Source organism: Pempheris klunzingeri, chromosome 3 (genome assembly GCF_042242105.1).
Source record: "Pempheris klunzingeri isolate RE-2024b chromosome 3, fPemKlu1.hap1, whole genome shotgun sequence".
In the NCBI taxonomy this organism is placed as follows: Eukaryota; Metazoa; Chordata; class Actinopteri; order Acropomatiformes; family Pempheridae; genus Pempheris; species Pempheris klunzingeri.
The window spans coordinates 13,317,540-13,340,619 of record NC_092014.1 but is presented as its reverse complement, the minus strand read 5'-3'; the positions used below and the strand labels follow the sequence as shown (position 1 = coordinate 13,340,619).

At 41.4% G+C, this 23,080-nt stretch overlaps 1 protein-coding gene across 2 annotated transcripts in view; it reads right to left on the bottom strand.

The window, feature by feature from the left end:
* The window catches only part of dlc1 (DLC1 Rho GTPase activating protein), a 79,153-nt gene that overhangs the window by 41,100 nt on the left and 14,973 nt on the right, over window positions 1-23,080 (bottom strand). For both annotated transcript variants that reach the window (XM_070855293.1, XM_070855286.1), the window contains exon 5: window positions 15,804-15,837. In XM_070855293.1, coding sequence (XP_070711394.1) covers window positions 15,804-15,837 — 34 coding nt within the window. The remainder of the gene's footprint in view (window positions 1-15,803; window positions 15,838-23,080) is intronic.

The following is a 23,080-nucleotide window of genomic DNA, read 5'->3' as shown; positions in this document are numbered from 1 at the left end:
GGTCTAGTTGGTTACATACTGAACAGACTGCCCATTTCATCTGGTACAAGGCAGGTTTTTGTCTGTCTGTGATGTGTAGCCATTTTGTGGTTTTAAAAGGCCCCACCTGTGCTTGCTGAGATGAATGGAGTGGTGTAGCTGGGGATGTTTTAATGCAAATTTGGTAGTGTAGTGCAATTTTGGTATCCATTTTGCAATTAAATTGTTGCTCCACTGAGACTTAGTACACACACATGCAGCCTTTTTGGCTTTAGTTGGTGAAGGGCCTCTATAAAGTAACACAAACCCCTTTAATGAAAGTTGACTGTGACCTCTATCACTTTGCTATAAATTGCTCAACCACTATGCCTTTTTGTTTAGCTCTTTGCAACAAATACCTGGCTAGATTTGAACCAGAGACCTACGCACATACCTACGCATCCCGAATCAGTAGTCTGTTTTGTACTAATTCCTCGTTTATACAGTGAAAGTAATAGGTAATACAGCAGGAATTTTTGTACTTGCTGTCTGAATGTAATCAGTATGTGATTTGCTTAGGCAGCAGCAAACTGAAATGACCAGCTAGGACTGTACGTTAGGTGCATTCAGGAAAACCTCATAAATTGAGAGACCAACCAGAAACAAATGTTACCATCCCTCAAAGTCTCCACCTTCCACTCAACAACATCAGTTCCCTCTTAGAAGAAGCGACTACAGAACTTACAGTGCACTCAGTATACGTGGATATTGGTGTTATATTACAAAAATGCAGCAGCTGTATACATGTTCGCACTCATTTGAAATTCCTCAAACTTGAGCCTGAGCAAAACAGTATGACATAGTATTGTGCAAATCCTTAAGCCAAAGAACATTGCCTTATGTTCCATAACAACTGCTAACCAACTGGTTTAGCTTTTAGCCTAAGACATGTTTACAAAATTTTAGAATGGCTTTTGTCATTGTAAAGCACAATAAAAACTGTAAGAATACATGCATTTGTATCTTCCTTTAATAAACGCTTACACGATCTTATGCAGTATCTAGAAATTAGCTGAAACATTCTAAGCCAAGATGAAATTAACCAACCCAATAGGCCTATTACATCCATTATGACTTGGATTGATTGACAAATCTCTGGTTGTTATACAATAGCATTAGCTCGGTAGCATAATGATAGGCCTAATACACTAATTAAGCCTCTCAGGTGACCAGCCAAGAGTGGTGTAAAAGGTAAGCAGAAATAACGTTCACCTTGATGCAATCCATGATTACATCACACAGCAATGCCTCTGTGATGGTAATACATTATGAATAAGACTCGACACTAAATGTGTTTTTTCTGTAAATATGTCATTTAGGAACTCTTACACAATATTCAGGTCACGTAAAACCTTTTAGTGCAAGGGCAGGATGGTGAGCACACAAGTATATGTCAGCTGGAAAAAAGAAAACGTCATTATAAGTGACATGGAAGAGACAAAATTATTTATGTGCTGAGTGGTTGAGTTGTTGATATAATTCAGCGAGCAGTTACTGTGCACTCGGTGCTGTGACGAATGAAAACTGCTCATCGCTGTTATTCAGCTGATTTTCCTACTCTGTTTATTATTGCTTGCACCCCACACCTCTGCATTCATTAAAAATCTGCTCATCTTGTATCATACATACTTTTTTGGGGCTAAGTGATTGTTGCGAAACCTCACTTTTATAGTTTGTGACATACTACACTGTATTTAATTTGCTCCCTGAATGTAAAAAAAAAGCAGCTTACAACTGAATCTTTGTATAATCTTTGTAGTTTAAAACTACAAGCTAAATAATGCTATATTTTGTGCAAATAAAACCAACACTCAGCTCAAATGCCCTGATCTCAGAGAGTTTGATTTGAGTCCTTAATGAACAAACTAAAGGAAATATTTTGCAGGCAGGTATGATGACAGATTATGTCATTGCCCTCTTCTTTCTTGCTATCTGCCTGGTGCCCTTTGACCTCTCTGAACCTAACCAAAAACCATTCAAAACAGAACAGAAGGCACTCATTCCAAACTCTGTTCTCTTCTTCTGAGACTTTGCTATTAAACCTTGTTTTTTTTTGCTTTATTTATCTTTTCCAAGGTCATGAAGCATGGGACAAAGCAGCATTAGATGAATTATGGAACAAGTTAAGTCTAAAGGCTTTACTGTTTCTAGCAAGAGAGAAACGTCTTCTATGGCGAACTGAAATTCTCAGAACTATTAATCATGTGCTGATGAAAAGGTTGGACGTCCGCACTTGTGTGCAGCTTCAATGGTATAGTATCTGTTACAGTCTTGTTGGAATATCATACTTTTGACTAAAGGAAAGTATCAGAAAAAAGATGTCTGCTCAAAGCTTTGGCCTCTTAAAAGTTCCATTCACACACCTTTGCTGCTTAAAGAAGCTCTGTCTTGAAAAAGTTAGTTGATTTAAGGGGGCTTCTGACATAAAAGCCTGATGGGGCGATGATCTTTGATGACGTCTCCAATGGACAGTGTGCACAAAGACAGTGAGTGACAGCTGGCTTTTGTCAGTGGACAAACTCAGTGTTCTGAGGAGAATGTTTTCCCCTTAAGCTGTAAACATGCTTAAATATGTGATGTGATCATATGGATGACAAGGGTGGGAAATGTCAACAAGGGTATTGTGTTTCAAGATGCGTGATGCTGCACAGAACTGATACGCAGTCCTTTAGAGCATGCCCTGAGTGTTATTAGCTAATGCACATGCGTCATCAAGAATCACATGCCACAGTGTCATCTATATGTGCTGTAGTAAATAAATATGAAGTGCTAGTTGATTTTCCTGAGGCAGTTCAAGATCACTTAGCCACCATAAAAGCCAGTTAGGTCTGGAATTGTTTTTCACAGCGTGTCATTTTCAATTGGTGGCATAAAGCATATACAGTGGGGCAAAAAGTATTTAGTCAGCCACCAATTGTGCAAGTTCTCCCACTTAAAAAGATGAGAGAGGCCTGTAATTTTCATCATAGGTATAAATCAACTATGAGAGACAGAATGGGGGGAAAGAATCCAAGAAATCACATTGTAGGATTTTTAATGAATAAATCAAAATAAACAAATAAATAAATTCCTCGGTAAAATAAGTATTTGGTCACCTACAAACAAGCAAGATTTCTGGCTCTCACAGACCTGTAACTTCTTCTTTAAGAGGCTCCTCTGTCCTCCACTCGTTACCTGTATTAATGGTACTTGTTTGAACTCGTTATCAGTATAAAAGACACCTGTCCACAACCTCAAACAGTCACACTCCAAACTCCACTATGGCCAAGACCAAAGAGCTGTCAAAGGACACCAGAAACAAAATTGTAGACCTGCACCAGGCTGGGAAGACTGAATCTGCAATAGGTAAGCAGCTTGGTGTGAAGAAATCAACTGTGGGAGCAATTATTAGAAAATGGAAGACATACAAGACCACTGATAATCTCCCTCGATCTGGGGCTCCACACAAGATCTCACCCCATGGGGTCAAAATGATCACAAGAACGGTGAGCAAAAATCCCAGAACCACACGGGGGGACCTAGTGAATGACCTGCAGAGAGCTGGGACCAAAGTAACAAAGGCTACCATCAGTAACACACTACGCTGCCAGGGACTCAAATCCCGCAGTGCCAGACGTGTCCCCCTGCTTAAGCCAGTACATGTCCAGGCCCGTCTGAAGTTTGCTAGAGAGCATTTGGATGATCCAGAAGAGGATTGGGAGAATGTCATATGGTCAGATGAAACCAAAATAGAACTTTTTGGTAAAAACTCAACTTGTCGTGTTTGGAGGAGAAAGAATGCTGAGTTGCATCCAAAGAACACCATACCTACTGTGAAGCATGGGGGTGGAAACATCATGCTTTGGGGCTGTTTTTCTGCAAAGGGACCAGGACGACTGATCCGTGTAAAGGAAAGAATGAATAGGGCCATGTATCGTGAGATTTTGAGTGAAAACCTCCTTCCATCAGCAAGGGCATTGAAGATGAAATGTGGCTGGGTCTTTCAGCATGACAATGATCCCAAACACACCGCCTGGGCAACGAAGGAGTGGCTTCGTAAGAAGCATTTCAAGGTCCTGGAGTGGCCTAGCCAGTCTCCAGATCTCAACCCCATAGAAAATCTTTGGAGGGAGTTGAAAGTACGTGTTGCCCAGTGACAGCCCCAAAACATCACTGCTCTAGAGGAGATCTGCATGGAGGAATGGTGGCAACATGGCAACAGTGTGTGAAAACCTTGTGAAGACTTACAGAAAACGTTTGACCTCTGTCATTGCCAACAAAGGATATATAAGTATTGAGATGAACTTTTGTTATTGACCAAATACTTATTTTCCACCATCATTTGAAAATAAATTCTTTTTTTTCTCATTTTGTCTCTCATAGTTGAGGTATACCTATGATGAAAATTACAGGCCTCTCTCATCTTTTTAAGTGGGAGAACATGCACAATTGGTGGCTGACTAAATACTTTTTTGCCCCACTGTATATCTAAGTCTACAAGTTATATATAAATGTGTGTGTGTTTACATATACATGATTATGAATATATATAGATATATGTGTGTGATACAGCCTTGATTATGATTCATAATTTAAGACAACTTGCACACAGAAAGCTTAAGTTTCATTAGAGGTTAATGGCATATGGATACAAACACGCTAACTGAGAACATCTACAGCTCTCTTGGTACACGACAATGCGTTCCTGCACTTTATGGCCCGGGACACACATGACTGAATTCACACATAATGGTTTAATTACACATGCATTTGCTGTCAAAGCCACAGCACTTTGCCTGCAGAAAGACAGCAAATCAAAAGAAGAGAAATTATTGTCATGTCAGGTGAGCTGTAATCAGATCCTGTCATAATTCTTTGACCCACTTTTCAAATCCTCCCTCTTTCATGTGGGACAGCGGGCTATGTGGCAACAGCCTGAAACTTCCTGTACAATGTTTGTTGGTGGATATTTATCACCCGGTGCTCTCTACTTCAATGGAGAGGTCAGGCCACAGGGCACTGACCTCTGGATTCAGTGGGAAACTTGTATAACAGCCTTTGAAAAGACGCACACAAGCACCTGTACTAACTTGGAAGGTGTCAAGATTTCCAACACGATGCAACCAAATGTCACGTCAATTGTGACCCTTACACATGATCACGATTCTCTTGGAAACACTTTGAAGGGGTCTGAACTTGTAGATGATATTGGCCATCGGCGGACAACATTCCTCCATTTTCTTTGTGGCTTATATGATGGAGGAATATCTGCATTATTTAAAAGCAAGATAGCCAAGGAGTGGGGACTCTATTCTAATGCACTCAGTCCTGCGTGTATAGAACCAGCTCATTAGTTATACATGGACACAGCGTGGTTTTCAAGCAACTGTGGCCGAGGCAGGTAAGAGGGAAAATGCCAACACTGCTACTTCAAAGTCCTGCAAAGACGCAACACACGCAGTCCTGCTGTCACATAAAGCATAAGAAAAATCTAAATATAACAACAAAAACCTGACAATAGTTATCCTGGACAAAAAATGGGCCAAGAAATATTAAACTAGTCTGTGCCTATTTCTCTGAGCTGCAGCATCCCCACACACCCATGACATGCTGTCCATTGATCTGTTTGCTATGCAGTGTATCCTCTGTTCTCTCAGTGACAATGACAATGCAGTTTTCCCATCCTTGTTCTGCAACGTGTTAAAGAAGCTGTAACTTCATGCTTGGAGTAAATTACAACCGTATGTTACCAAGCAAAATATAAACATATGCACACAGAAAACAAACATACATGTACCGTACAAATACCCACATACCGTACATGCGCCTGCCATGTCAGTCACTTTTTTCCTCACTCACCTTCTAGTCGGCTCTCTCGAGCAGATTTGCTAAGCCTATTCAGGGCTTTGGAGGTAGAGGACCTGATGTGGTCACTGAAGGACCTCTGCAGCAGCAGCAGCCTCATGGAGCGAGACATGCCGATTAGCATCCAGCGAACTGTATCTATGTCAGGCTCCTGACTTGTCTCTACACCTGTTCCTGCTCCTGATCAGGTCGACGATTGTGCTTTTGTGCCTTGTCGATCCCGCCTCTTTCCACTACCTTATTTTCTAGTTTGCACAATATCTATGTTCAAGCACTCAATCATAATCTGACTAGTTTCTCCATCCAACTGGCTCTGGTCTATCCTCTGTACTGGTCTGGTTTCTCCCCCTTCTCTTTTCCACTCTGTTCTGTTCCAGTCCGGACTGTACACTCCCATCTGCTGCAGCAAGCATCAGTGCGGTAACTGCTGGGACACATCCAGCCGGTGCTGCAATGCTCTCATATTCTATTCTGTCAGTGTGTGTGTGTCTATATGCTGTATGTGTGTAAATGTGAGTAAGTGCTTTCTGACACAAGCTCCAGCACTCTGTGAATATCTGAGTGCTTTAGAGTCACAACCAGCATCTTTCCTTCTCTGTCTTTTTTTTTATCTCACATCTTTTTTTCCTCTATTCTCTGTCATCCTCCACATCTCATCCACTGTTTACACCTGCCCTTCCCTGTCTAGACGCAGAGAGCATTGGTGCCAGTTATATAACCCACTGCCGAGGCAGCCCGCTTGCTATAAAGATCCACCTGTCCTTGTACACAAGCAGCTAAAGACATCACACAATTGAAAGAAAAAGACAGGAAGTGAGATGATGAAGTGGTCCGGGATCATGTTTGAGTCATTAAGACAAACCTACAGCACAATTAAAAGGTTCCCAGAAATGGTTGACTGGGAAAATACTTTGAGGGATTTCCCAAAAGGACAGTGAGAGGTCATGATAAAAATGCTGGGGTTTGAAACGGCTCCTCCTGCACCACAGAAACCTCTCAGGTTTTCCCCACAGCCAACAATCACTTTCCTCAGTCATTCAGCCGTGGCAAATGGCCCAACCCATGACATGATTTTACTGTATATGCATTATGGTTGGAGTACACACACACACACACACACACACTCACACACACTCACACACACTCACACACACTCACACACACTCACACACACTCACACACACTCACACACACTCACACACACACACACACACACACACACACACACACACAGTGTGTGCAGTTTGCACAGCTATCCATATTTGGACATTGCACTGACAGCCTAATCCTAACCTTCACACCTTACCCCTAACCTTAACCAGTGCCTCAAAAGTGACATTTTGCCTCATTAGGACCAGGCTATGGTCCCCACGAGGACTCATGGTCCTGACAAGGGTGGTGTATACTGGAAACAGTAGAAAAACACATGCACACACACACACAAATGCCATTAGCTATTGAGAAATATGCATGTACTGTAAACCTTATGTAACAAAACTTAATCTACTGTGATGGACAAAAACAACACAATGGAATCCATTACTTAGACTGTTGAGTTGATCGGATAACGCTGATTTAGCTTTAATTAAGCAAGCACAACTCTCTGGAGTCTGAAGAAGCTTAGGCATCGGCTACTTACTAACAACCTCAGAGTAGCTGTAATTTATGGCGGTATATTAACATTAGTATCTACATGTGATGGAGGGGGCTGGGGGGGGGGGGTTACACCATGACCTTTTAGAAGATAGTTAATAACATCTGAAAATTAAAAACAAGTCTGCATCTTGCAATCAGGTATAAGATTACTTTTAATATCACGTAATATCGTTTAAAAAAAAAATTTCTGCAGGCTTAACAAAAACAAATGTTTGAGCATAAGAGCACTGATGAACACTACCTGTTCAGCACCAAATAGCACAAAGTTAGCTACTGGCTAGTGAACATGTTAGAGCATTTAGCAGCCAAAAAGCCAAATATTTTTCTCAGGAGTAGGTGGAGACCATGTCAGAGCTAAAGGGAAAATGAATATTGGACTTACATTCATTGTATAGTTTGAAACATGACTACAAATGAATGCTAATGCTGCTCGTTGCCTGCTGGATGAGATAATAGACAACTATATACTAACATATTGGCTATGTCAGTTTTAGAAGTTGATGATATGTCAAATTGCATTTACAGCTTGTTCCACAGCCCTCTAACATTGTGAGGCAGTTGGATTCGTGAGATTATCATCACACAAAAGTCCATCTTTACAGGATCTGTGTGTTTGAGGCTGAACAATGGACCAATCAGTGTTAAGCTACGGGGCGGTTTCGGGTGTGAGGACAGCCAGAGGAAATTGTTCATTCCAAAACAACCATGGCAGCTCCTTAAGAGTTATATCTGGAGACTGGCGACTATTTCTTCATTGAAAGAGGAGCAAATAAGAGCACTGGAGGCTTCTCTCAGTGGAAAAGATGTTGTCGTGCTTCTCTCGACTGGCTTCAAGAAGAGTTTCAACTACATTGTACAGTTCGTTGATCTGATTGGTTGAAGTTAGCCTGTGTTAGATGGTGATAGACAGATGGTCTGTCCTATCACCTGCCAGGAAGTGTTTGAACTTGCCTGCCCTTATCCAACAAACCATCTGACGTGTCAGGTTAGCTGACCCCTGGGAGACAGAAAACTCATTTAAATTTACTGAATTTAAAAATGTGGTTTTGTATTTCTTTTAGACTGATGTGTGTGCATGGCAAATAACTAATTTCCTGAGAATATGATTTAATATGTGCGTTTAGATGTGAGCAGCATGTGCTGTTCAGATTGCCTTCAATTACATTCCACACTAAGCTCACCCTTGAGTAAGTCAGCCAATTGTGCTGATTGCTCCAGCAAGTGAAGGTAATGTACCCACCATTGGCTTATTGCAGCCTGCTGATAGCATTGTGCTCATCGCGGCCAATTGACTTTATGGTCTCCCAAGATTTGCTGAGAGTGATAAGGCTGGATTCCCGCGTCTTTGCTTTTTCACAGCCCTTTAGTCTGCGCTTCTGCAATTGTGGAATGACCTCTTTAACAGTGCTGTAAATGAGAATTAGGAAGGGATACAGGAAAACAAACATCCTATAAAAGTATCACATTTTACTATCCTTTCTCACACACCTGTTTAGCTCACATGACATCTGAATCAAATTATAGTTTTCTTGCATGCCTGTGAGTGTGTGCGTACTCCGAGACAAACACAAACCATCTGGGTGACTATTCGTATCACAACAACATATCAGAGTACTCTCTCGCTCTGTTTCTGGTATACCTGCGATAAGGGGGTGATACACAGACTGTAACCTGGATATGATGGAAAATGTCCTGAAGGGTGGAGGAGAGGGGTTGGACAGGGGAAAACAATGGCGTTCTCATTCCTCAGATAGGAAAGTCTTGCCAAGTGCCCCCTCTGTCTAATAAGGGTACAGTGTGCCAGGAGGGTGTACCTACATCTAACTCCACATAACAGAGGCAAGAGACGGTTACCTGCCAACATACTGACCTAGAAATGGAGACAGGGGAGGTGAAAAATTAGGGCGGGGGGTGTTTCTGGGAGGACTTCAAACACTGTATATAAACAGCATGTGAGAGTCTATCATCAAAATGTCTGTGAAAAACAATGCACTATACTCTATTCTTTACAGCACAGCCAAAAATGTGTCGGTATGTTGAAGCATGTATGCGTAGGCGTGCCCGAGTGTGACTGTAATTGTGTGCAAGTCCCTTTGATGTGACCTGCTGCTTGAGGTCTTATTCTGCTATCAAGCATTCACTCCCTCACCCTTACTGTCTGCCCTACTTTCATATAACTTGATTCTGACTATCTGATAAACCCTGAACCCTGTGTGTGCGTGTGTGTGCCGGTTCAAGAGCAATAAATTATTATTACCATAGACCATAGACTTCAAGATATCATAACATGAAATATTCCATATATAGTTTATCCAAACAATTGAGACCTCAGGCTCCTACATATTCTAGACGATCTCTCCCCCTGACACCCAGACGAGGGGAATAAACCTGCCAAGGAGTGACAGAGCCCGATTCATTAGCCAGGGGACAGTGTGGGCATCCTCACTCCATCAGCACTGGGAGATTTACAACCCCCTGGTTACTGATAAGTGCTAATTACGAGAGTAAGGACGGACCTGTGCAGACCAACACTCCTTGTTTGCTTGGTTAGCTCCTGACACATTCTTCTTTCTTATTTAGAGAGAACACAACAAAATAATACCCTTGTGATGGAACTAATCACTTGGAAGAAAACCTCTATATATACTGTGTGTACTGCCCACATTATAGTTTTCCTTGTACATTAGGCATTATGTTTGACTTAAAAGCTCTCCAGCAATGTATCCCCGGAAATGACCATTGAGGATGAATCTGCACCTCGCAAGTTACATCCATTTCTCACCATCCAGTTCATCAAGCATGATGGCCTATTTTATATAAAAAGCAATACCTGATCTCCATGCACAGTTGTGATGAAACACATACCAATCTGCTGGAAAATAAAGTAACCTAAAGTAAGAATAATGACTCAATTCCTTTTTCGGTATTGTGGAGACTTTTGTTGTTGTAACTCTCGGAGTTCAGCAAGCTGACTTCCTGTTGTAAATTCCCCTTCATGCACTGGTTTCCTGTTCAGCGCACTATAGCTATTGAGAGGGATTCCCGAAGAAATAACTCAAAACTCACAAAGGAGCAAAGAGGTTTCTGAACTTTGACTTGTGTAAATCTGCGTTACGGTCCGTTTGCTTTTTTTTTTTTTTCTAAAATACACTTTTCCAGTCTTAGGAAATTTATTTTTGTAACAAGAGGGACACTTATTGTGACATCAAGCATAAGAAAGTAAAATCATTTGCTTCCTAGGGGAACAGTTAAGATAGTGCCTGTAAATGTATTTGCATCTGAGCTGGAAGTGTGATATATTAATGACATGACCTCCAACATGTTACAGTACAGTGCCAGTCTCCACACAGGAAGCTGGGGAGAGAGTGTGTCAAATGGGAGGGGAGAGGAGGGGCTGTTTGGGGGGGAGGTGTTAAGACTGGTGTAGACTGACGGGGGAGGCCAGGAATGTGACCCAGCACAAACACAGCGACTCCTGTACTGTGTATGAAGGGGTGGCAAAAAAGTGGGATAAGGCAAACTCAATCAAAGGGCAGGAACAGGGAACAGAAAAAGAAACATCAGTCATGAGCTATTATTGACTTGGCTCCAGGCTATAAGGTCTTCATAACATCTGTCAAAGCACCTTCTCCGAATAAGAGCAATGTCCTCAAAGGGCATGTTGCTGCAAGGTATAAACAAGGAGAAAGTAGCACGGGCCGCAAATGAGAAAAGTAAGTTATTCAGTATGAATACAAACTGAGTTCACTGTGACATTCTCTGAATTAAGTGAAAATTGCTGTGGGAATTTGCCCATTTTCTGGACTGGAGAAGATGTCTGTTAGAGCCGAAAAGCTTTATCACAAGATCTGTGGATGAACAGAGATTCTCAGGCACCACCTGTGCTGAAAGGACTTTGTTAGTTGTTTACCATGATAATGAAATATTCCTCACAACACAATTACATCTCTATTTCTGATTTTATCAAAGGGATACTTTAACATTTTGGAAAATAATCTTGTTTGTTTTTTTGGCAAGAGTTAGACGAGAGGATTGATATCACTCTCATGTCTCTGTGTTAAATAGCTTGAGCCAGCAGGCACTTAGCTTGGTTTTGCATAAATACTGAGAGCCTGGAAAAAAGGCTAACCTGGCTAGCATCACAGAATCATTTTTACATGTCTGTTTGCGTATGACTTAAACAAGATGTGGTAATAAGACAAATTATCAAAGACAAATTGTCAAAAGTAAAAAGAGTCAGCAGTCTAGTGCTGGTAGGCATTTTTTACTTTTGACAGAGGCAGGCAAGCTGTTTCCTCCTATTTACGCGAAGTATTCCCAAAATGTTGAATTATTTCTCTCACCAGTTTAAGCACAAATCTCTAAATGTGACTTTAAAAGAAACTACTTGCATCAGGTATACAGATTTATGTCTATTTTTTAAGTGAGCAGTGGTCAAACAGATAAAGTGAGGGGACTTTTCAAAGTGTGTAATAATATGACAATAAGTACTGGGATCCCCAGAGAGAACACTCACGTTGGGCATGAAAACACATCTGCATTCAACTTTAAATACCAGTAACCAGTATGAGTTTGTCACTGGGTTTCCAAGAAGGGAAGAATGGTGACTAGAAAGGAAACAAGGGATAAAAGAGAGAAGGAAACAACAGGGAGATCCAGACAGACAGAAATGATGAGACAAGTTATTCACAGGAACCACAGACTCCTTAATGTTCCCCTCCCATACAGGACTCCACTGAGGGTGCTAAACCACTTCCTCTTTCCTCAGTCTGCCTTTCCTCCACCTACAACCGAGGCAAGTTCTGCAGACTATGAGGCTGAGAGTCCAGGTAAAAGGTCAGGCCTCAACCCTGCTGCTGGTTGGATGCCCATCATTGTGTTCTGTTTATATATTCCCACTGGGTTATATTTAGATCAGGAGGGCGCAGCATGGTGCCTCTAACCTCAGCTGCAATCAAGGAAAAAAAACATTGACCATTCTTAGAACCAGGAATCTCTAAAATGTGATGTTGACAAGCTCAAGAGCTTTAGAGAGAAAGAGAGAACGAGAGCTGTCACATTCTTCTCTTGCATACATGATTAAAATTCAATCTGTTGATGTCAATCACCTCCTGTCGTTGTGCAAACCAGTGTCATGTGCAGCCAAGATTAGTTTACGATTTGTAATCACATTTGAAACTTGGCAAACAAGGGTCGTCAGTCACTGAGCTGATGTACGCTCAGACAAAACGTCAAGTAGCATTAGAAGTAAGTGTTTACGTCTTTGCCAGCTCAAGACAGTTGCATGTCCTTTAAAGTTGAGTACTGAGTAAATACTATTTTCAACAATAACATTTTTATTTGCTTTTCTAGCTGCTTACATTTTATGTAGCACCAATGCAGGCATATACAGGCTTTCAGAAAAAATGTTCACAGCTGTGATTATGACTTGGATGTTGATGTCAATGACATTTACAAGTTATGCACTGTTAATTAACCTCCCACATGGCACAAATGTACTAAAGTATCGAAGGGTGACACTGTTAAACACACACTTTACAATGGCTACTTTCATCCCATTCATCCAGCCTGAAAGCTCGTATTACTGAATACTCAACCCTACCAACAATTAACCACCCCATCCTTCACCTGCTCAGTCAGAAGGGTAGAGGGGAACCAATGGGTCAATTGTTTAGGGCTAAATGAATGAGAAATTGAAGGATTACTGCTAACCATAATGAGACTGAACAGCGAATAGTTTAGAAAGTGCTGCCAAAGAAACTTAACCAACGGTAAAAAGAAGTGGAACATTCGAGTGCCATATAAAAAGTCAACTCTGTGTTTTGTCCACCACAAAGGCAAGACAAGAGCATTTCCACAAAATATGAATCCCTGTCTTCCTTTGCTCTCTTACCTCTTAATCAGTCTTTATCAACCTGTCTTCACAACACAAGGTAAACCTGCCAATTTCCCAGATGAGAGGATGGAGAGTCACAGAGATAAATAAGCTGCCTGTGAAAATAAGCATTCACTGATTTGGAGTCTGTCATTTTTGGAAAACACAAATTACATACACACCACAGTACTGGTGCCCACTAAGGGGACACTACACTGAAGAATTAATATATTATGTTGTATCACGTGAGAAAAAAAAGTTACACAGTTACAGAAGCACAACTTTTAAAATTGCAGAGCTACAACCACAAGAACTTACAACCTGTCCAACTTTAAAGTGATACTTAACCGTTTCTTTTGGTATGAAACGTTCACCCCCTGTGGTCTTTAAAGGAGAATGAAAGATGTCTTTGTAGTTTCTACTCTTGCCTAATTGATTTCTCTACGGTCCACCTGTTTACTCAACATGAACAGCCATGGTTTCACCACAGAGGCCAATACCAATCATCATTTAATAAATGTTTTTTGAATCTGTCTCAATTACATGAAATAAATACAGGACATGCAGAATTAAATAGATTTCTTTTGAGCTTTCTTTACATCCCCTTTAGTGCTTCTTGAGTTTGATATCAATAACATGCACATTCCTCCACATCACATGCATCATCTCCTAGACCATACCCATATGATGATAAGGACGGTCATGCAAACTTGGTGCATGACCGTCCTTATCTCGTTCAGATGGTATGTAGAACGGTATGAGTTATGTCACTGCAGTGCATTAGCATGCTGCAGGCCTGTGAAGTCCGGGCTGGTCTGTGCAGCGTCACAGGAGCTCCATAAAGAACCCCTCTAAACAACAGGTTGTCAGTTTTACTCTGCTACATGTAGACACATCCTTTGTGCACATGAAAGCCGTGACACTGACCACTCACTAAGGTGCACCCGGCGCCGCGGGGAGGTCATCAACTGTGTCATTACAGAGCATGGGCTGTGGAAACTTCTTGTTGCTCACTGGTGTGCTTCCGTTGTCAGAGAGATAGTAAAATTAACCATGAATGAGCTGGCTTTCATGGCGGTGCAGCAGGAGCCTTTAGGGCATGGTGTGTGATGTAACACTGTCACAAATGTGTCATTCCCAGGGGCTAAAATGGTGGAGATACAGAGGGGGCTTTGAAGTGTCACAATGAACACTGGGCTTTGTGTTCCATCAAGTCCCCCAAAACTCAGCCAACTCCCATCATACCAGCTCCCCCCTCCAGAGTCCTGGGTTCCATCACACAGACCCAGAGATGAGGGTTACATAACTTGCTTACAGGAAGTCAGACTGATGTAAATGAAGAAAAATGACCAAGAACATTTGACCCTTTTGAAGTTTGCAATGGCCATTTTTGCGAGCTTTAGCCTCCTTGTAAAAAATGCTTGTGGTCGGCCTTTTGCCAAAAGGTAGTGCTCATGTATGCACATACACTCACACACATGAACAAATATACCGACAGCTTCTGCACATTTCCCATGAAAGGGTTTCAGCAAGTGGCGGTAATTAGAGGGAGAGACAGAGCGAGAGTGAGTGAGGGCTCCCAGCGGGCTTTGAGACAGCGGGGTGCAATATGAAAGCCTCGTCCCCATGTCGAACCACCTCTCTGGTATTGTTTACCAGTGGACTGACGACACAGGGGGGTGTTTAATGAACACTGCTCCCCTGCTGGGTGTCTGAAAGTAGGTCTGTCCATCCATAGTTTCCTGATGACACTGTGCATTACCGGCAGACTGCTGACAGAGAGGTCGGAGCCAGAATGGAGGGGGCAGTCACTACAGATTGAGTTTCTCCTTAAGATCGATTCATAGTAAAGTGCGCCAAGAGGATGATGGAAAGCATTGCAAAGTGATGACATAACATGTCAATACTGTGAGGGCTATTCATCAGGAGGAAGTCATAAGGAATGATAATTGTAGGCCTAAATTTAGATATTTACTCTTAGTTGCAAAATACTGTTTTTGATCACCAAAAAAATTATGAAGAAGGTACGGTGAATAAAATACAGGTCAAAGGGTTTGAGCATCAGACACGACATCCAGTCTGGCTCTTATCTTTGAAAGGCGACTGGCTTGATGGTTTGGTAGATGAGTCTAGGATCTTATCTGCACTCGCATCCAGTGTCTCATAGAGCCAGAGCCTGTCCTCCTCCACTAAAGGCCTCGCTCCCTCCCTCCTCTTTTGCCCCATGTTGTGAACGCTGCACAAGGCTATCAATCAGAATCTCTTCACATGACACCAGACCAGCCACAGACCAGATCGATGGCAGACACACACTTTTCCTACCAACGCAACATAATGCTTATGTTCTGAGTGTCAAGATCCGTAAGTAAAGTGAAAACACGAGGGAGAAAAAAAAACAGCAGAGACTCACCAGCTTTTTCTTTTTCAGGAATGGTGGAAGTGCTCTGGGAAAGAGAAGAGAAAAAAACATTATAGCTGAGGTAGCTTGGGTTAGATGTATTCTCATGATTCAAACGCATACAGAACAATACCTTTATCTAGCTAGAGCTCTTTAAACATCCTTAATTAAACATTTAACACTGTGTTAAAAAGTAATGAAGAAACTATTGATGGAAAATATCAAAACAGTATTTATTAAGTCTTGTGATGTTGTGTTAGCTACACATTTAATCCATAGACTTGCATGCACAGGTACTGTAACGTGTTGCTACACACACCAATAAGACAATCACAGAAACACAAATTGGCCAGAGAGACACGTCACAAACGTGGTTTCTAAAAGTCCATATGCATAGTTTTCCAAAGTGTTTAGTAAATGGTCACAACAGATAACTAACCCAGCGAAGGCTTCTGAACAAATATTACATCATTAAAAGTCAGACCACACAGATCCAAGAACACATCACTCAAGTAGACATTAGTGATAAAATCACAGCACATTTTGTAGCCACGGTAGAGTCTCATCATTCTGTGCATGTAGTATTTCTTTCTTTGGCTTTGTTGTGCATTTTAGAAAATACCACTGCATATCAACTCAGAGTTTCTGGTGTTGCGTTGTGTGTCAATTCATTAGTAAACTCTGTACACACATATACACACACATATATATATATGTGTGTGTGTGTGTCTGTGTGTGGAGGGCAGCAGTCAGTTGGAATGCAGAGGTCTCCCTTGCCTCTGACTTTTGACCTCAGGTTCCTTGGCTGACCTCCACACCCTGACCTGTTTTAATCCACACTCCCCTGGAACAGATCAGACAGGAGAAGGAGGACAAGGTACATTCTCAATAATATTTATCCACTTTGTCCACATGGCCTTGGCTGTGCTAAACTTATTCATATCTACTTTTCCTCCTGATATTTGTATCAAAATAAATGCCTCCTCCCCAGTGTTTATTTTTTCCCCTCAGGCCTAATTAAAAAGATTTAGCTGTGTCCTGCTGTGACGGCTTTAAAGCCTGTTTACCCTTTGGCACCTACTTACACAGCAGATTCAGCAGAGCCAAAACCACACTGATTAACATCTTAAAGGAATAGTTCAACATTTGAAGAAATATTCTTATTTTCTTTCTTTGCTGAAAGTTACATGAAAAAATCTATATGACTATAAAGCTACCACTAGCAGCCACTTAGCTTAGCACAAAGACTGGAAAAAGGGAAAACTGCTCATCTGATTCTGTCCAAACCTGACAAAATTCACCTGCCAGAACCTCTAACACTTACAAAACAGTTTATATCTCATTTCTACTTCTTGTCTGGGAGAAGTAACTTCCAGGATTATTACCTCAAACTAATGACAAAACTCTTAGATAGATGGGTGGACAACCATGCAACATTTTGTTTTTACACTTTGGTTTTGCATGGATTAAATGGACGAAATATAATTAGTGAGCTTAAGAGATTTGTCTCTGCTGGATTTAAATTTTTTCATGCATTGGTCAACATCTCTGACCTGTATTACCCTGTCCTACACACCCTACCAGGGAATATAACCAAAAGAATGTAGCAAGGATGGAGAGCATTGCTTTAAGGAAACTAAACATTTTACTTTTACCTTAAAGCCTGCACAACATGTCCATCCTCTCTTCCCCTCATATCTTCTTCCTGGCAAAATCTGCTGTCTAGTAACTTTTCCTTTATCCTTTCTGTATCATAGCTTTGCTTGGAAAACATTTGCCAGTGTACAGTGCACTGTCTCACAGATCTTCTTGGTTTACACATGCATTTTTATTTGAGCTGGAGGTGTGCTTCTATTTCTGTTACTTTGCATTATAACTAGTATCATTTTCCAACTGCACCTAGGAGCTACATCTATTCTACACACCTTGTATAACAAATTATTTTGACATTGACGTAATAATCCTAACAGGAATTATGTTGTTGTGGAATTCCTGTATTTCCCCAAATTTGTGCACTGTGATTACATTTACAAATCTGATTAATGTGAACTTCTGTAACTCTTGGGAATTTCTCCATTGGTGCACTTTCTGTGGGTTAAAGAATCAGAACGAGTCATTAAAAAGCAAAAATGTGACCACAGACTGTTTGCCTCTCAAATATCAAAGGGGCTCTTATATTTTATGATGAACCACCACAAGCGTGACACAGTCTGGTGAGAGAGAATACAATGCCTGCTCTCATACATAAGTTTGTTTTTGCTAACATGTTGGCTGATTAACGCTGGATAAAGTGTTGTCTTGGTCCCAATCTGTCTCACTCAAGTTTTTTTTCAGAGGCCCGTGGGTGAGTTGTCTGCACATACATACTTTATCTGTAATCCACACACTCCATTACTATGTATCTGTGTGTTTGTGTGTGTGTGCATAAGTGTGTGAACGCATATTTATACATTATGTGTGGGCAAAAACAGCATTTAATCACTTCATGGGTCACGTTTCAGACACAAAGTGGGTAAAATTCCCCTGTGAGTGAATAGCTTTTCAATTTTTTGCTGATTAATGACCTTAAACAGACACTAGGGAGAAGCCACAGCCAGACTCCCACTCACTCCTCTGTCAAGAAGTCACCGGCACAAACAGAGCAACAGAGAGGTGAAATCAGAGATAGATTTATGTCCAGTGCTGTTTCAGCTGTTGGAGTAATATTAGCTCTGCTTTTTTAACTACAAGAGTGTCCTCTCTGCATTCTCCTGTGTCCAAAACACCGTAGAGAGTCAGTCAAGCCACTAACAACCTGCTTTGTTTTTGCCAATTATCAACTGCATATAACCTGCTTCTGCTGGCCAACAGATAAGATACATTTTCTCATTAACAAGTATTGCCTTTATGACATTTGTCTCACAAATCTTTCCAAAATCTATCCATAACAAATCAGGGGGCCACACTGTTGCACTGGCTGTCATGTTCCATAATCATTTTAGATGCTGCCTCTGTAGTTGTTAAAAAAAAGAAAAAAATTAATCACTTTCTGTATTTTTGATAATCAGCTACAGCTCCTTGCAGAAAGAATGGCCTTGAGTAATGGAATCAGTATGGGAGGTCTGTGTGGCTTCTCTGCACTAACAAGACATTTTAGTTCACCAGTGTGCGCCCTTCCTATTGTGTAAACACCACACCACGGGTTCCTGTCAATGACCCATGAAGTCACTTAGACACAGTGTAAATCTCACCTCTACACAATGCTGTGTTTTCCCTCATAATAGCAATTACAGTTGAATAAATGTGAGTGAGAGACCACAGAGCCGAAGAAGAATGTGAATGAATGGGTACCAGTAAGTACCAGTGTTTTCATAGCACCACGGTCGCATATTTTCCCGATGTTTGCCTGCGTTCCCCCTGGCATGCCACAGTGCAGGTTGTCCCAGTGTGAGGTTGTCCGGGCCGTGTCAGGTGTCCACTGGGTAGCTGTAGGCTGCAGAGCACACAAGCGTCAGCTGCCTCATTTACTGCACCTAATTTACTGGAAGTGGGATGTGTAGGGGGCGCAGGGGGTATGGTATGTGTTTGCTTTACACATGTGTGTGTGTCTAGTAGCCTGCAAAGCATGTGTGCCTGCACGGTTAACCACTGTAGGGTCATTACTGCCATTACTGTAGCAGTATGCTTAGTAAAGTACATTTTACAACAAATCATTTCATTTTTTTTGGGTAATGATTTGTGAACAGGGTTCTTCTACAAACCCCTTTTCATTCTGTTTTTTTTTTTTTTTTTTTCAAAAAGTCACATTTTTAAATGGTTAACACATTAAATCTAAATACAACCAGCTGCACAATAACTTTGCCTGAAAACAGCAGTTCCAAATTGGCAGTATTTTGACTGAAACCCTCAACATCCAGTTTTCTCACTTGTTTCATTTAGGCTTGTCCAAACCATCTCTGTGTGCCAGATTCAAATACATACATAGTGTATCATATAATTCAAGCCCTTCATTGAAGCTATTTGACGTTAACACTGACTGAAATAATCAAACCCAAGACACTAAGGCTTTCTGGTTCAGTCAAATGGAAATGTACTATAATATTCTTATACATAATTTTAAACTAATTTTCCCCAAATTCAGCCTGACATATTTGATATCTTTGAAACTTTTGGGATCTCAACTTGAATTCAAAATAATGTTCTGAGGGTTAGAAATAACTTTGACCGCACAGCATGTTTTTTTTCTGACTAATTCACTGGTGATAGAGTTTTAAATCAGGAATGGACTGATCAAAGTAAAGAAGAGTATGAAGCTGCACAAAGATCTATTGCCAGCTTTTGGTATTTCAATATCTACCCCAAGTAACAAACAATGTTTTGTACAGCTGCATGGACATACTTTCCTGTATGATTTGGTTAGTCAGAGATGTTAAGCAAGCCATTGGCATGTGGCTCTTGCACAACAAATCTGAGCAGTCCACCGTGGCCCTCTCAACCCTACCGTCACCCTCTCATCCCCAGCCCCCCTCCTGCACTGCAGCTGCAGTGTGTGTGTGTGTATGTGTGTGTGTGTGTGTGTATATATATGTGACCACCCATGGTCTGTGCTGGCCAAGGATTAGGGGGCTCAGGCTAACCCAAACCTTTTTCTCCACCACTTAACGCAAATGGCTAAATTGGTGCGGATGGCTTATGGTCAGGTAAGCTGGCGGCTCCAGCACTAGACGTATAAGGTGTGTGATAGAGGCAAGAGAGACGTGTGTGTGTGTGTGTGAGTGCACGCGCATGCCTGTCCGTACAAGAATTTATTCTCCATGCTCTGTCAACCCCTGAGTGCACGTGTGCAGGGAAACGTGGGAAACAATTTCATTTTAGCCTTCTCCTTGAGGAAAAGTCCAAACCCCCCCACCTTCAGACTTTCTCCCCCGCATCCCCTTTCCACATTTTAATAGTTTCCATATGTCACACTTCAACTGTGTCAACAGGAAGTGATGCGATGACTTGGTGTAATGATGCGTTGGAACATTTCCTGTAGAAGATGTATATTAGCGTCCAGATGTTGGATTTAACAGCTATTTGAAAAGAAAACAACCCCTTACGAAATTTGGTGTGACTTGTAAACGTCTCAGTAACATGTATTGGCATCTTGTATGACGCTGAAAGTCCATATGAAAACTATAGCAGAAATGGGTGTACTTTCAGTCTTTAGTTGTGCAGTTAATGATTTTACCATACCCACTGTGCACTCATTCACTCACTCACTCATATACACATGCACACACACAGACCAGCAACTGAGGCCTCGTTCTCTCACTCAGCCTCAAGTCATGAGATATGTTTTGTTTGGGGAGACTGTGACTGAAAGAGAGTGAGAAAAGTGGATATGGACACACACAGACAGACATACAGACATTTGCCTTTGTTTACAGGAGTAAGCCAAAGCAACAGGCTTCTGGTTTCAGGCAGTGTCTGGTGGGATTTAGTGCTGGCCCCCTGGAGCATAAACTGTGAACCATTGACTGACCTTTGAATCCATCACTGGACAAGACAATAACTCTTAACTTGTCTAACCATAAGACTGTTCCTCCCAAAAGGCAAACTAACTGGTCATCACCAAACCTACCTTCTTAGGTCACTTTTGCAGATGGACTATCAGGCTACTTTGTGCATAAATGGAAATTATTCATCTTTATGACAGCTAGCTTGTCTTTTCAGCAGACAAAGTCTCCAATGAGATTCAGCTGTCAGTCGAAAAGGTTTCAAAATAATCAAATAATTCAACCAAAAGCATTGATTTTGACAAGTGAGGTAGTGATGTCGCTTTTCTCCCTCCGGTTTTGGCCCTCTATATACTAGGTAAAAACAGGCTGGGCTTTTGGGACACTGTTCTATTCACATTATACCACTCCTGTCTTATTAGACTAACTAGGAGACAAAATGTGTCACCTGTTCCCACTCACCAGGTTGAATTTGGGGCTTATGGACCAGAGTTAATAGGGATAAGCCTTATGATCCCAACTGCACCAACAATGCCAGCCTGTGGATTAGCCAGTGACATTTTTGTGAGAGAGCGGAGAGTGGGTTAACAACACAGAAGGATTAGACTGTCCTCTGTAGAAGACTGTGGTGGCCCCAGAGCAGCCCTGTGGCAGACACACAGCTTACCAGAAGGACCAGTGGGCGAGACCTTGCTGTGTCACAGTTTTGTAACATTTGCTAAAGAATGCACACTCTTGGCAGTCTACTGTAGGGGGCAGTGTATTTAGTTGGACAATGGAGTGTTGACTGCTGGGTAACGCGTGTGCATGGGTACAGTTTCCCAAGCAACAATAAAATGTTTAGCTCTGAACAAAAAACAAATCCCTGTATGGAGTCGGCCACACTCTTTGCTTTAACATTAAAACTGAGGGCAAAGATGATTAATTGAGCAAGATGCTCAGGTGTATATTGGCTGAGGTAATGTAACTTAAAGGCAAACATGAATGAAAACACACAATCAAAACAAAAATGTGAACACATGCTCAAACCAAATGTCCCAATTAAAACCCTAAATCACAAGCCAGAATAAGTGTTGCCTAAATTGCACCTGGTTTTACAATAAATTCCTGTGTGCGTGTTTCAGCATCTATGAATGTGTGTGTGTGTGTGTTTTGAGAGTGCATCCAGTTTGTTTGTTCGTTCTGTGATTTATGGCGGTTCATTATCAGCAGGCTGCAGGGGTGTTCCAGGAGCTCTGCATTTTCCACTCATCCTTAAGATTTACTGTCAACAAGTACCATCATCCTGCAACTATTCCCTGCCCTTTTTACTGTCTGCTTTTACGTAATAGATGTGTGTTTCCCTTCATTGACTCCGTGCGTGCCTTTAACACTGCTAACTAGTACTCATTAGCAACAAACACAGTGCAGTGATGTTTTCATATTAGATTAAAAACTATGATTCATTCAAGAAAATACCAAAAACCATATGGAGGCAATAAATCATATTGGTGATTAAGCTGATGTGATTTAGGCATCATGCCACAGTGTGTTGTCATAAAAACAAACATGAGCTGCCATTGAGCACAGGGTGTAGAGATTTATGTGCTGTTTGACTTCCACAAAGATGTCTACTCAATAACCTCATTCTGTGAAACAATTAAGCATATTAAAGCTCAAATCCATTTTATGCATACTGAGTCAGGCAGATACATGTGGAGAATTTCAATAAATTTCATGATGGCATGTTTAGGCTTTTGTTTTACTACATCAGTTCAGTATATCCTTCTCTCTCCTGTTCTTGGAGTGCTTTATGTAATGGCTATAGCCTTG